The sequence below is a fragment of the Vigna unguiculata genome, chromosome 5, assembly GCF_004118075.2.
Source record: "Vigna unguiculata cultivar IT97K-499-35 chromosome 5, ASM411807v1, whole genome shotgun sequence".
Lineage (NCBI taxonomy): Eukaryota > Viridiplantae > Streptophyta > Magnoliopsida > Fabales > Fabaceae > Vigna > Vigna unguiculata.
The window spans coordinates 4,274,770-4,290,520 of record NC_040283.1 but is presented as its reverse complement, the minus strand read 5'-3'; the positions used below and the strand labels follow the sequence as shown (position 1 = coordinate 4,290,520).

Here is a 15,751-nt window from a genome sequence, read left to right as displayed (position 1 = left end):
CAGCTTATCACAAAGTAAGCACTAGTCTACTCATTATTCACCCACTGACACTATTTGACAAAAAAAAACGATAGATTCCAGAGTACCAGCTGTTCTAGCAAACAAGGGACATGACAAATAATCTGGATGTATAATGTGTACATCTATTGTTGGATTACTTTATACGGTCATAAGATAAGTCAATTCCATTTCAAGGAGCATATTAAACAAATTATCCCAGAAAAAGAAAAAACATAGGAAAATGCTGCATCCAACAGTTGCTTGAAAACTGCTTCAAACACAACTTAACAACATTCAACGTCTTGACCTAGATTCAAGAACTAACCACACAATTGTCTTACTTATCATTAAATGGATACTTTCTGTGTTGCAATTTGCAAATGCATATGCTACCAAAATAACAGCTACAAAATACACATGACACGACCCGATCCTGGCAATTGGAAAGAATGTGTCAACTGCAGTGATCGCATGAAAATTATAAAATAACTGCAACTCATGATGATCATTTCTTGTGCAAAATGCAAACTCCTCATAGACCCCTGTGATATTGCAAGAGAATAATCAAAATGTCAGAACAAATAGAAAGCAATACAATCCTATAAATGTGAACATCACAGACCAAAGGGGTAAAAGCATATAAGCAAAGGGAATGAAGTGGAATAAAATCCAGATGTTAGCATGATATGATATAATATGCCTTTTATCAAAATGAAGTTCTCACGTGGCCAACTATATTATTGTATGCCACATAATAACATTTTCAGTTCCAAAGTCAATGACACTAACCGAAATCATGACAGAAACAAAATCATTAGCATGAGTGGAAACAAACAACCAAAAAATATTTTTTACATTTGATAAGAAATTAATCTGTCCATGAGACTAGAAGTTGCATGTTTCCCCTTCGAGCCTTATGTCAATGATAAAATAACTTTATCAGTGGTTAGGAAGAGGGGCATATTCAAGATTTTTCGTGTAAGATACCATTACTTCCAACCTTCAAACTAACTAGGGAACAAATCAACCGATCCCAAATTAATATCTTCAAGGTTAAAGATTGCAGGCCAAATTGATCTCTTATGAAAAAACTATATATATCACTACGTTTAGAGAGTAGGCTATATAGACAAGTCCATGTGACATGGTAAAATCCATCTTATTTTTTATTATTTTACAATGACAAAAAGTCATTATTTGCAAATAGTGGCCCTTACTATCCTTTTCAGCGAAGGTTATGTGTGGTTTATGCTAGTGTCTTACATTTTGGATCTTAACCATCTCAAAGTGCCCGAGTAAAAATGTCTGCTTCATAGCTTAAAATAATTCATGTCGTTGAGGGAAATTCATTGCAATTTACCTAAACATCATGTATTTAAAATATTACTTGAAAACAGTGTGATGTAAAGATAAGATGCAGATTTTAATAATACTCTAATAAAGGAGAAAATTTGGTCTTTTGTGTAAGCGCTAAATACCTGACTTTCTTGACCAAAATGGTTTTAAGTTTCTTAGCAAAATCCTCAGATCGAAGCCTTCGCTCCAAGTTCTTTTTGGCTAAAACGCGCTTCTCAGAATTTTTGATATGGAATCTCTGCTCCTGCTTTATCATCCTCTCGATCCCACTTCCTTGCATCTTACGCTGCATCAATCCCAATGCCATTTCCAAGTTCCCATCTACGACCCTAACTCGTATGCCTCTGCATTGTTGAAGCTGCTGCATTTGATGATGCCGAATTTTGAAGGGTTGAGTTGTGTAACCTGAAGTTCCGAATAAGCTTGATAAACGCCTTGCCACGGAGTTCATATCTTGGAGATATAAATGTGCTTACTCCTTCTCTTCTTTTGACAAGCACTAGTGAAAAGCAGGGAGAAAAAATTATTTCAATTAGAAAAAAAAAATCTAGCTGTATTGTTGCATCACGCATAAAAAAGGAGGTCAATTATAAATTTTACATTTTATAAATTTTTTGGAACTTTTGAATATCTTGGGGTTAGGGGTTAAGGTAAACAAAAAACTGAGAGAAAAGATAACTTACAAATTTAAGGTTGAAGGTGAGCGACGACAGAGTACGGTGAAATGATAAAGAACGGTGGCAGAATTCCGATCCTAATCTCTAGGCCACGAGACTTTGTGCGGACTCTACTTCCTCTCTCTCTCTCTCTCTACGATCCCCTTAACAAGATCTAATTGAAAATAAAACCCTAGTTTGCAAAAGAAGGAAGGAAGGTTCCAGAAGCGAAAATTGAAAAGGTAAAGAAAGTATAAGAAATTTGAAGAGGGAGACAAAGGAAAAGCACGAGGAGACTGAGAATCAAATAGGGGCAAAGGAAAATCCTTTCATGTTAGTTATTAATGTTTGGAATAGATCCTAAGGAATTTTTTAATTTTATTTTAATGGATGCTAATTAATATATGATGAATTAATAATTTTGTATATAAATTATATATATATTATAACTAAAATTTCATTTCATCATCACAAGGCTTTCAAGTCTGCAAGAGTGTAACTTTGAACCATAGACATGACCGTGACCAACCACGTATATATTCCTATACTTTACAATTGTATGACGTCAAAATCATGAAGAAGAATAGCCCTCGTTTATACTTTAATCACATACAGGTATTACCTAGGTTATATGCGGACCATTTGGCAAACCAAAACTTTGTTACCAGAAAATGGGGACGGTGTTGTATAGTGTGTGCATGATCAAAATTTATTTAACATTGTTGAGGAAGATGAATATATAATAGCTAGAGCAGATAAGGAGTTGGTATCATGTTGGAGGTGGTATCTTGTTAACTGTAGTGAACAGCCCTTAAAAATGGACTCAATTGTTATACCATTGTAACTAAAACAAATTTGTAGAACAGTAATCTGTTTGTGACTAATAAGGTTAAGATAATAAAGGAAAGAGGAAAGGGGTTAGTGATGTTGTCTGCCACGTGATCAACAATGGCCATACATTGTCACCTACAATTCATTATTCCAAATTTTCCCATTTCTTTATTCATTAATATTACTTAGAAAAAGCTAGAATTCAAAGATCATTAATAAATAATGGGGTTCAACTTCCTTACGGAATTTAGTGTGGCTAAATAATAATAGAGGCTACACCAAAATTATGAATTTAAGAAATGTTAAGCTTAAGAAAGTGTTAATATTCAATTGAAAACAATAATAAAGGAGCATGGTCCCTGCTTGTCTGGGGAAATATTCCAATTCATCATTTAAGAAATGTGTAAGAAACATACCAAGTTGATCGCCAACATTAAATGTTTGGCCTGAAACCCAAGACTTAAAGTCTGTGGATGCATCCCAACCTTGGCTTCCACCAACTACATGCTGTTCTTCCATGACTTCATTTCTGATCAAAGCAGTAATAAGTGCCAAGAAAATTGTGTTCTTGCGGCCTCATCTCTCTTTCCCTTTTGGGTCTCTGCTTTCTATGTTTCTTTTGCTATTTTTGTTATGTTTGAGCTTGTTGTGATCCATTACTATTTATGCCAACAATCGGTGAAAATCTATACCCCTACCACTAACAATTTTAAGACATGATATTATGACATTATTCCGTTATCTTATCCATGTTCAAAATAATGTCATATGTAAACATGTCAGAAAATATAAAGAATGTTTCCTTCTAATTGGCTCAACATAAGTTGACCATCTTGGGTCTCTGGGGCAAAACAAGCAAAGCACTTTTGTGTAGTTTCCTCGTTTCAAGTGTTTCCATTAGCCGCCAAGTAAACTCTGGTGGGTAGAAGTTGTGAAACCTTTGCGTTCAAACGAAGTTAGCATGAATTATCTCAATGGGTAGTTTGGAAGCTCAAATTTTAATTTATATGACAGATAATGCCACAACAAGAGAGGAAAGAAACAAAAAGAAATAAACATACATCTAGAAAACTAGAACCAATTAGGGTTATGGTCAGGAGCAGGTGTTTTTACACCTGAGGTAGTAAATTGGTGGATCAGGTAAATAAATTACTCACCTGATTTTCTTTTGTTACAAGTTTTTGGTTAATTGTGGCTGTTGAGATTAGTTGGTTAACTTGGTGTTGTTAATTACTAGTTCAATGAGCTCTATAAATAGAGCATGTATCGAACTCACTGGTATCTTTTTTCATTCAATCAATACAGTGCGTTACTTTTATGAAAATCTTTTCATGTTCTTTGCACTCTGTAACTTTTGGCCTCAATAAATTGGGATCGCATGTATCTCATCTCTAAATTATGATATCTCTAAGACATAGAAGAAAAAGTGGCACTGGGGAAGAAATAAAGCAATTGAAATCTTGATGGCCTTAAGAATAAGGAAAATAGTTAACAAACCAACATGTAAAAGAAAGGCTGATATCTGTGTCATTATTTTGAATCCATCTTATTCATTAACTTGAAGGGTCCTTATGTTGAAGGCATCTAATCAAATGAGTGTCCCAGAGAAAATATTAGTAAATATGAATATATAGCTCAAAATGATAAACTGATATTTGACAGACTAGATTTTCAAACGAGCTTCAATTACAAAAAACAGAGTAAGTGTATATATTTCATCTGAAATATTTGTAGTATTGCGATCATTCAAAGAATATGTATATATTTAGAACCTTCCCTCTCTGACAGTTCAGGCCAGTAGCCAATTTCTTCTGCATCCCACTATTATTGTAAATACACTTTTGACACCTCAGTTATGCTAAAACCCACACAGAATCCCAATTACCATTACTAGTTTGGTCTTGTTGATCATCTTCTTATCATATCCAATAAATAATTAATAATAGTAAAAGTTTTTTCATTAAAAATGACACTGAACTGAACTAATAATGTTTCTTTTTATTTCTATGGCACAAACACAATTATTCTATGGTTATAAGAGGGATTGATACAAGACAAAGGACTAGAGTTTGGAACCACAACCAAGAAAGACACCGTTTACTGACAAACCAAACCACCTTCTGGTCGAGCGGAATGGATTTTATTCTCTCTCTGTTGAATTGAACTCCTCTTTCTTTCTCATAAGTCCCCACTCACTCACTCACTCTTCTCTGATATGTTTTTCTACCACTGCTACAACTATTTTAAACAACAAATGAATTCTTCGTCACATCTACCCAAAATCATCAAGTGCAAATTCCCAACCACTAGAAATATATAATACAATACCCAATGCAAAAAAGGAATCCAAACGAAATGGAGAAGAAACCTAACCTTTTTATGGAAGCTACGCAAAAATCTGACCTCCTTCTAATCCGAGCTCCAGTGCAGCGGTGCGGCGGTGATGCGCGGTGATGCGCGGTGCTAGAGTGTTGATGTGGAACGTAGGGTTTAGAACAAAGAACGAAGAGAAAGAGGGAAAAGAAAAAAGAAAGTAGAGGAAAAAAAAAATAAAATAAAAATTATTTGTTTGTAGAAAATATTCAAAAATTATTTAATTGTATTTATTTATTTATTGAGGTTTAAAACAAAACTAAAGAAATGTTATGGAGTTTACAAGTTAAAAAAACCTCCCTTAAATCTATTACTGGTAAACAACCTCTATTAAATATGGTTTATTTTAGTGTTAAGTAAATTCATAACTCAAGTGCAAGAACAAAACAGTATATTCTTTTAAAAATGTTTTTTTTTAATGTTTTTGAAACCAAACAATCTTCTTAATTTATGATTTTAATACAGCTAAAATGCTAGGTCAAGTTTTCCTTCAAAAAATACAATTATGAAAGTTAATTAATTAATTATTTTTATAAAAGAATACTGAAAATGGACAAGCAGAAGACCAAATAAACGGGTGTAAACAGCAGCCCATCTAAGAAGGACCTAAGAAGTCCAAAAGTAAGAAGAAAAGAGGCCCAGTTTGATGATAAGCCAAGAAAGAATACTACATTAGTCTACTCTTGAAAATAAAAAATAAACAATATATCCTCAAAAATGATTCAAAATATATATATTTTCCTTCCAATCCTTGAGACAGAAACATAGAATATTATCAATTTTCTCAAAAAACTTTTCTTAACCTTATGAAAAGACTCTGAACACAAGTGTTCTGTAAAAGAGAAATAAGAAGTGATTCATTGTTTGATGATGAAATATTGTAGTTGGAAAAGTTTGGTAAAGATGGAGGAAGATTCGATTTGGCACTGTAAACCTAACTAACGAAAGCAAACGAAACCAAACCAATCCACGAAAGAGATGAATGAAAGTGAAGATGAGACAATGGGTCCCATGTTATATGTGATCATGATTAGATCTTGGAAGACTTTGAAAACGATCCAAGAGCCATAATTGCTGCATGGAATTCAGCACACATATACCATTCCATCATGCCACTGCTTCAAAACTTCTCTATTCCTAACCCTCCTTTTCGACTATTATTTATTACACTTTTGAACTTTATATTTTGAAATCATGACTTTTTGTGACCCTGTCGCTTTGCTTTATTCTTCTTCTTCCCATTCCCGTTTTCTCCTTACACATTTCATAACCTTTTTTCACTCTTTCTTTCTTCAACTCCCACACCGCTCACTTCACACTTCTTTCAACAACTTCGTTTTTCTTTTTTCCTTTTTTTAACTGTTTTGCCTTCAATAAAATATTTATATCCTATCGTTATATTTTACCCATTTCATTTCTATATCGCGATCAAATTAATTATACATTAGGCAAAACAAAAAAAGTAGTTTGCAGTGATTAAATAAAACCAAATGCTTTAAAATCTGATGTTAAAAAGAAAAAAAATATATTTAAGAAATGAATTTGTTCTAGAAATGAGGCCCATGAGCATGATTGAGTATTCTGGTAGGTCACATTGTGCCAACGGATCAACGTTATTTATCCGTACGTAAAAACCTCAGTGATTGCATCTAATTATAGTGTAAATGATTTCAACATGATTCAGGATTTAATGTTTCACTGCTCAAACTTCTGTGTTTAAGTTTAATTTATTTCCAGGTTTGATAATAATTTAATTTTGATCCAGCAATAAGTGATGGTGTAAGAGAAGGAGCACGAAATGTTTCCACTATCTTAATTGTTTACTGCTGCCGAATCCTAACCCCCCATTGTGATATGCGTATGAACAAAGCATAACTCAACCTCCCACAAAGAATAAATATCTACCATCATTTACCTACTTCACAAAAAATGGTTGGGATTCTGGATTTTAATGTTCACAAAAACTTACCAAACTAATATGGAAACAATTCACAAAACAAGGCTTTTATAATCACTAAGACTAAACAATAATGGAGTGTGCTAGCTTCATAATCTTCAAGAATGAAAGGTGTTGAAGAATTAGAAGTTGACTAAAGAATGGTGTGGGAACCTAATAACAAGACATATATATATATATATATATATATATATATATATATATATATATATATATATATATATATAAAGTTATTTGGGAGTTCAAAGCTTTTATCTATGGAGGTTGATGAAAGAAAGGTCAATGATCATGCTATATTCTCGTGTAATTATTGTAATTTAAAAAATGGTTAACCTTTGAAGAAAAAAAAAAGGATAAAATGATGAAATTTAAAAAAAAAATCACTTAAATGATATAATTGATAAAATAATTATTTCAATTTAAAAAATAATGACTTATTAAAAAATAAAATTGAAAAATGTATATACCAAAAAGAATAAGTTTTTTTATGCAATAATATATTATATATAAATAAAGTCAATTATAATTTTAATAGGATATTCAAGTGTCAATTGTCCTTTTGTGTATTGTAATGATACGCATGCATATTCTATACAAAGTTTGGCACATAATTTATTATATATATATATATATATATATATATATATTAGTTTAACACAAATAGTTATCCGATGTGTAAATCATCGTTGAATCTAAATTACTAAGACTAGTTTTTAAAAGTTTGAAGATGCTGGTTCTAATTTGTCATTATTTTCTTTTTCCACTGTTTATGTTTATATTTAATAAATAAATAAAAAAGCGTTTTAATCCTTTTACCAATCAAAAAAGGATCAAAATAAAAAATAATTATAGAAGCTGTAGTAATTTAGAGATAAAAGATAGATATTTACGTTATTAGTGCATAAAATGTAGATAATGAAAATAAAATTGAAAAAAAAAACTTTGTAGTTTTATATTTTGTAGTTTCTTCCATACATATTTTTATGAATTGTTTTGTATATTTGAACACTATAACAAATCATATATGTAAAAAACAAACAAAAATGAAAATATCTTGATATATAGACATAGAAACTGGGGAGATAATTAATGGACATTATTAGAGTAAACAAAAAGAAAAAGATGGAAATATGAGGAGACAAAGAGAAATTGAAAGAGATAAGAGAGAGAAAGTTGAAGGCATAAATGTGAGAGCATAGCTGTAGGAGGGGCCAGCATATGGATAACGCTTTTTAAAACGTATCTTCATCAACTTCAGTGACACACTGTTTGTTTCCAACTTTTAAGACCAAAAACCATTCAAATTTCTCATTAACTTCTCTCACATCTGTACTTAGAGAGAGAAACAAAACTCACTTTTCCAAACATATAAATCTATCACTTTACTTTGTTTAATTATCCTATACGCATGCATGCCGCCAGGACAAGCAAGCAAAGTCCTTCTTTTAATGCTTAAGAAAAATAAAACTTCAAAAAAGTATTTTTAGTATTAGTTGCTTTAAACATTCAAGAAAAAAAAATCTTGAATCTATTTTGGTACTAATTACTTTAGACATCTAAAAGAAACTCAAAAAAATTATTTTTAAATTTATTTTAAGTCTTTCAAATTCTTGTGTCCGGTAAAAAGTCATAAATTATATTCTTAAAATTAAAAAAAGGTTAAGCTTTTATTAATTATTATAGTTTTTTTAAGGATAAATGTATTAAGAAGTATACTTTAAGACCAACTCAACTCCACAAAATCAACTTATAAAGTGAAATTTATACCCATTTATATACTCTAAAGTGGCATTATAATTAGTCAATGTGGGATTGATTTTCAATAGACTCCTTCACGTCGAGGTATATATTCATATCGTGCGTGAGACTAGACCTTAATGAATAGCGGGTAGAACAATACATCCAAAAAACAATAATTTTTTTCAATAGTGAGTGACACAATAGGCCGAACAAATGGTAATCTTGCTAGGAGAAACACCAACTCATAACTATGATATTATGTTAAGAAGTAAATTTTAAGTCTAATTTATTCTTAGAAGTCAATTTTGTGAGGTTGAATTAAACTTAAATCCATTTCCTAACATGATATCACAGCCATTGTTGAAACCTACTATCAGAGTCATTGTGTTCAGTTATATATATATATAAAATGGCGGAGCATGCTTGGTGCAGGAGGTGCCATGCCCCCCCCCCCAAAGTTTTAAATTTTTTTTTATATTATATATATTTTAATTTTTTTATATTATAGATATTAAACAATATATTATAATTAAATCAAATATTTTATTTTTTTCATAAACATAATAATTAATGTTAATAAATAAAAATATATTAAATTAAACATAATAAAAAATAAAGAATAAAAATATTTATCAAGATATTTTTTATTTTTTTATTTATTATGGTTTGAGTTTCTCACAAATTGTTCTCATATTTCATTCTCACCTGTTTTTTCTTGTTTTTGAAGAGAAAAAAAATATTAATTTTGCTTTTATTTATCCTCTGTCCTCTTCCTTCCATTCTCATGGAAGTGAAGAAGAAGGTAATTCTTTGGTCTCGTGAAATATTAGTTTAATAATTTATTTAATGATCCTGTTTTATATTAATTGTTTATTTCATGAATATAGAAAAAAAATATTGTACTGTGTGTTTTCTTATAACCGAATCTTAATTGTGGTTCCATTATATATCTTGAGTTTCTTACAAATTGTTCTCATATCTCATTCTCAGATTTTTTTCTTTTATTTTTGAAGAGAAAAAGATCTATCATATATATATATATATATATGTATACATATATATATATATATACATATATATATATATATATATATATACATATACATATATATATATATACATATATATATATGTGTATATATATATATATATATATATATATATATGTATATATATATATATATATATATATATATATATATATATATATATATATATATATATATATATATATATATATATATGGTCTTGATCCAAAGAATATATATGATTTTAAAGTTGAAACAATTAATTCCTTTTAGGCGATGAATTAAAAAGAAGAAAACATAAGTTAGAAGAGAAAGAAGCAGAAGAAAATAGTAGAGGTAGGGAATGTTTAATGGATATGATGAAGGGGACATGAGTGACTCTTTTCAAGGGGCAATGAAAGTTAGATTAAGCCAATAATAGAAAACAAAGAAACATTGGAAACACTATTTTCAATTCTCTTCTACGTTCTCGCATTCTTTTTTTCTAAGAATAACATCCTTCACCATACATTATTTTTTATATTTTATTTTTCATCACATGGTTTATTTTATTCTTCTCCATGGAAAAATTACTATAACATTTTATTGTAGAAATAATATTTCTCTATTCTGAAGGGTCAGTTGTCCTAATTTAATATTCTTTATTTTCTTAAAAAATAATCGGGAGAAATAAAATACAAGCTAGGGGGTGCCGACAAGATGTGGTATATTGGGGCTGTGTATAGTTGAGATTAATGAATATGTATTGTAATAATATATTTTTATGCTGTTAGAAACTATTGTTAATATTATTTTAAATATATTTATCTTAAAAAAATGAATAAATTTAATATACTCCATGATCGAAAAATTTAATATACTCCATGATCGAATTTTTTTATTAGATTTGTTCTAAGTGCTTATGCACATGAATTGAGGTAAGATTTGACATGTTTTTAAATTTGAGCATGTTTAACTATGCTCTTAATGCAAACTGAAATTCATAACTTATGAAGAGATATTCTAGATTCCAAATATGGATTAGGCACACTTTTGGAGGTTACACGACAGTGTTAAAGAATGACTAACAATGGCGGACGAATCTTAAGACAAATATATCAAGAAGGAGAGATTATAAGTTAATACGAAAAAAATACTACATGATACTAGAAAACGACACAAAGATAAAATTTTGGGAGGATATATGGTTGGGAGAAAGAGAATTAGCATTTGTATTCTTGAGATTATATTCTCTTATTTCGAAAATGTAATGGTAAAGTCTCACGAAGATCCAATTGTAATGTTTGAGAATGATATTTGAATTGGAAAAAAAAATGTTCGAATGAGAAAAATCACGTTTTGAATTTTTGTTTTTTTATAGACAAATGTTAAGTGTTAGTTTTTTTTGTTAGCAGGGGAGTCAAATGCATAACCTCTCCGACTTCCCTTCTAAATTTTCTAAATCAATCTTATTTCTCCAAATTGTTAATAGGAGGAATCAAACCAACAATTTGAGTTGAATGAATTAAATAGATAATATCCTATTAGGATAAGAGAAAAGGGTTATGAAAAGATCAGAAAACAAATTGTAAACATATGGTTAGATCAACATATAATAAATTGCATAATAACGATAATTATGAAGACGATAAGATTTTTAGGCAACTTTAGAAGGTTAAAACAACACCATCAACCTAAATCTTGCCCAAATCTTGTCTGGAGAGTGTTGTTGAATAAAGTGACCATAAAGATAATTTATGCCAAAGAGGACTTATGTCCTATGTGCACTAGTGCAGGTAAGGACTTTGACACTAGTTATTTTGGGAATTCAACTTCACTTCTTTAACCTTTAACCGAAGCATATTCATATGAGGTAAAAAAGGGTAGAACTTTAGCTTCAATTCATAATCAAAGTCATTTTGGCAATGCAGGATGGTCAGCTCTATTTTGGCCTGCACACATTTGACCAGCGAAAAGCAGGTCGACCTGGTTTGCCCCGCATAAGAAATGCGGACTAATTTCTCTAACCACCCCACATAATGTTTGTCCCACGGTTTGCGGACTAGCTTGCGACCTGCATTAGAAATTATTTATTTTGTATTTTTTTCATCAAGGTGTAAGATTTTAATAACTTTATTTTTATTTAATTAAATTAGTAAAAATAAAAATTCTTTAAGCATATTTCAAATTTTATACATCCTAATTTCTAAGTACAAGTATAGATTAAAACAAGGGAAGAAACGCAAAACAATAGAGTTGATTTTTAATGGACTAGAGAAATTTTAATAAAAATATACATATAAAATTTAATAAAAATTAAATTTGGACTCAAGTTGAACGTAAAAAATTGCTCATTTTTTTAAATTGAAATTAAATTAAAAAAATATATATATAAAGACCAAATTAAATATAAGATATTGACACATGAAACGACAGTGACACATGACACTGTTATTGTCACGTGACACCCTAATAACATGACACATAGATATTCTTTTAATTAAGAAAACATAAAAGAAATAATAAAAAATAAAAAAAAAATCACGAATTGACACGTGAGACCTATGTTTACTTACTTCGTTATTACCAGAATGGATTAAATTGATAAAAAAATGGAAATTGGACCATATTAAAAAAATTCAACAAAAATAAGAACCATAATAGTATTTAAGTCTTAAATCAATATAAATTTTGAAACGTAGAAGGAATATATGAAATGATGAGTTGAAAATAAACTCAAATGAAAAAAAAAAGAAAATCTGTAATAATAACTTCATCCTTTTTTTCTTAGATTAGAAAACCAACCAGATACTCAATACCACACATGAAAAAATCAAGGACATAAAAGGTGTAGAGAAGTTTCAAAGACATATATTTCAATGAACATGAGTAAAATCAACATCTGAAATAACCTTATCATTGAAAGAGATTATCGCAAGTAAGAACCTTATCTAGAAACATTCTTGATGAGAAGTTAAACTACCTTTGAAAGGGAAAACACTTCCACATTTATCAAACATAATTAGCTGAGTATGATGAGCAGGTAAGAGAAAAATTTAATAGAACTCACAAAGTCTATGATTTCTCCAAAATCATCCATCAAGAGAGGGACACTAAACTTAGAGTACATATAGCATTCACCCCAAACAAAAATAATTACTTCTCCAATGTAATTTTTTGAGACAGAAAAGTTTAAAAAATTTTAAAAATGTCATCGCATCCTTATAAACTTCGATTCCTCAATCACTGAAGTCTATAAGGCAATATAAAAACGCAAAACTGCATTAGTGTTTTTCCTAACATTTCATATATAAGAAACTACGACGATCATTATTACACAAACCATTCTGGAAAAGTCTAACTTAAAGAGATATTAATGATTGAAAATCTCACATTAGCTATAGATAAAATCTATTTATATTATAAATGAGTATAAATGGCATCTTATGATCTGTTTGGTATAAAATTAAGTTAAAATTTTAAAAAATTACTCATAAAAGTACAAGAATCCCTACTTGATCAAGTTCATTGTGTATCAGGCCTATTGTTCCACACAGTGTCGGATTATCTACACTGCAAACCTCATATTTGATAGGTTATATTTTTTCATATATGGTTTATAGTCATGGTCATGGCATAGTTATGGTCATTGAGAGATTGTGGTTCTATATGGTTATATAACATTAGTCTTACACATATAAGACCTTAGACACCACTTTTACACCAAAACCTTAAGGCAATGTTGTTATGGGTCTTTATTCTTATATGGTGTTTAACTTTGTCTTTTCTATCCAATGTGGGACTTTTTGACTCACACTTGGACTATTCCCAACATCTCCCCTCAAGGGTGAGTCCCTTGTTGTTTTTTTTTCCTTTTTCATATGGTATATTTTCCCTTCAGGTGTATGAGTGACCCCTTTGGTTATGGTTATGCGGTCAGTCACATCGGTGACCCCTTTTGTTTATGGTGGTGGTTATGCGGTCAGTCACTCCGAACCATCGGCTCTGATACCACTGATAGGTTATATTTTTTCATATATGGTTTATAGTCATGGTCATGGCATAGTTATGGTCATTGAGAGATTGTGGTTCTATATGGTTATATAACATTAGTCTTACACATATAAGACCTTAGACACCACTTTTACACCAAAACCTTAAGGCAATGTTGTTATGGGTCTTTATTCTTATATGGTGTTTAACTTTGTCTTTTCTATCCAATGTGGGACTTTTTGACTCACACTTGGACTATTCCCAACAATATTTTATTCAAAAATATAACAAAATAAACCATTCAACAGAAATTATTTCGATTGAAGGATTTTTTTTTTCTACTTTATTCTTCAACAAAATAAGACGTCACATTCTATAGTAATATATAATATTATAGCAATTTATTTTAATATAATAAGGATAATTCGTGGTTGCCTATTGTGTCAATCATGTAATTGAAAGCTTAGATGGAGAGATGTTGCCGACCCAATTGACATTTGATAAATTTAATGAGTCAAGTAAATGACAAGATTTACCCAAAAGAGAGAATAGGAGGAGAATGCAAAAATGTTGGTATGTTTTTTCTTCTACATTTTGTTAGGAAAAAATGCACCTCGTTAGAAATTTGCTCAAATAATTTTTACCCTGAGCTATATGGAATAAATAGGAACGCATACGAGTTAAAATAATATTTATTCTGAATCATTCAATATTTAATTAAACTTTTATTTTATTAGAAAATAAATTTAAGCTATTTGTTTTATATATAAATAATATCATCATATGTTTATTAGACTTTGAGTTTAGGCTGTGCATGCTTCTTTTTTTTTTTTTTTAATTGAATCGAGTCACTGATAAGAATATATAATAAGGAGTAGGGGTGGCAATGCGGGTCGGCCCGCCCCGTTTAGGCCCGTCCCGCATAAGGCTCGCACACCGCGGGCCGGCCCGCCCCGTCCCGCACATTTTATACGGGCCGCATACTCTGGCCCGCCCCGCATAAAGGTTGGCCCGCGGGCCGACCCGCTTTTTTTTTTTTTAATTTATTTATTTTTTTTATGATAAAACTTTCAATGTTTAAAAATTGGGAAACTTTAAGAAGTTCACAAAATTAAGTAAAAACTTTGGGGAATTAGATGATAAATTGATAATTCAACATTTTCATCATATTCATACTATGACATACACAATGTATTCTTTAAATTTTAGCACATTAAGAATTACATAATACTTGTCTTTTCCAGTTATACAAGAATTTGAAATGTTAATGCAAGAGTCCATAAAAGAAGTAATTAATATACACAAGTGCAAGTTTTTTTTTTTTTTAATTTTATGCGGGCTTACGGGCCGGCCCGCGTGAGCCGCGGGCCTATGCGGGCCTGCGGGCTCACTATCCTGACCTGCCCCGCGTTTTTTATGCGGGCCTGCGGGCCGGGCCCGCGGGCCAGGCCCTAATTGTCATCCCTAATAAGAAGTGTGCATTTGATTCTGCGATTAATATGAATGACTTCAGGAAGTGATGTGTTAACAAAAACGTTATTTCATAAAGTGCAGTGCAGTTTACAGAATAAATGATGAAAAAATTATTAATAAATCCGGTTCTATGAAAATTCAGTTTAATATTATAGTGTTAAAAAATAATAAGGTGAGAAACAAAATTTTGTTATGCGTAAATATGAACTATACAGAGGTAGAAAGATGAACTAAATGGAAATAAAATAATGACAATATCTTAATTTGATAAATGAGTTTGTTTACAATACATTCTCTATGAAAAAAAAGAAAAGAATCATTTAAATATTTTTGGTTTAATTAGTTAGATGGTATCACTTTCTTTC

At 30.4% G+C, this 15,751-nt stretch overlaps 1 protein-coding gene across 2 annotated transcripts; it reads right to left on the bottom strand.

Moving 5' to 3' along the window:
- Window positions 1-162: 162 nt before the first annotated feature.
- On the bottom strand, window positions 163-5,374 carry LOC114184824. 2 transcript variants are annotated; one of them, XM_028072138.1, is made up of 4 exons: window positions 5,217-5,374; window positions 2,040-2,187; window positions 1,479-1,855; window positions 258-542 (listed from the first exon to the last, which is right to left on the bottom strand). In XM_028072138.1, exons 3-4 carry the CDS (start codon window positions 1,805-1,807, stop codon window positions 533-535), a joined length of 339 nt encoding a protein of 112 aa, XP_027927939.1. In that variant the 5' UTR covers window positions 1,808-1,855; window positions 2,040-2,187; window positions 5,217-5,374; the 3' UTR covers window positions 258-532. The 2 variants fall into 2 exon arrangements, with proteins under 2 accessions (XP_027927940.1, XP_027927939.1); XM_028072139.1 differs by lacking the exon at window positions 2,040-2,187 and having other exon boundaries at window positions 163-542; window positions 5,217-5,232.
- Between the last annotated feature and the right edge of the window lie 10,377 nt (window positions 5,375-15,751).

Bases quoted from the DNA above. Each gene is read 5' to 3' on its own strand.
- LOC114184824 (XM_028072138.1), bottom strand. From the start codon at position 1,807: ATGAACTCCGTGGCAAGGCGTTTATCAAGCTTATTCGGAACTTCAGGT.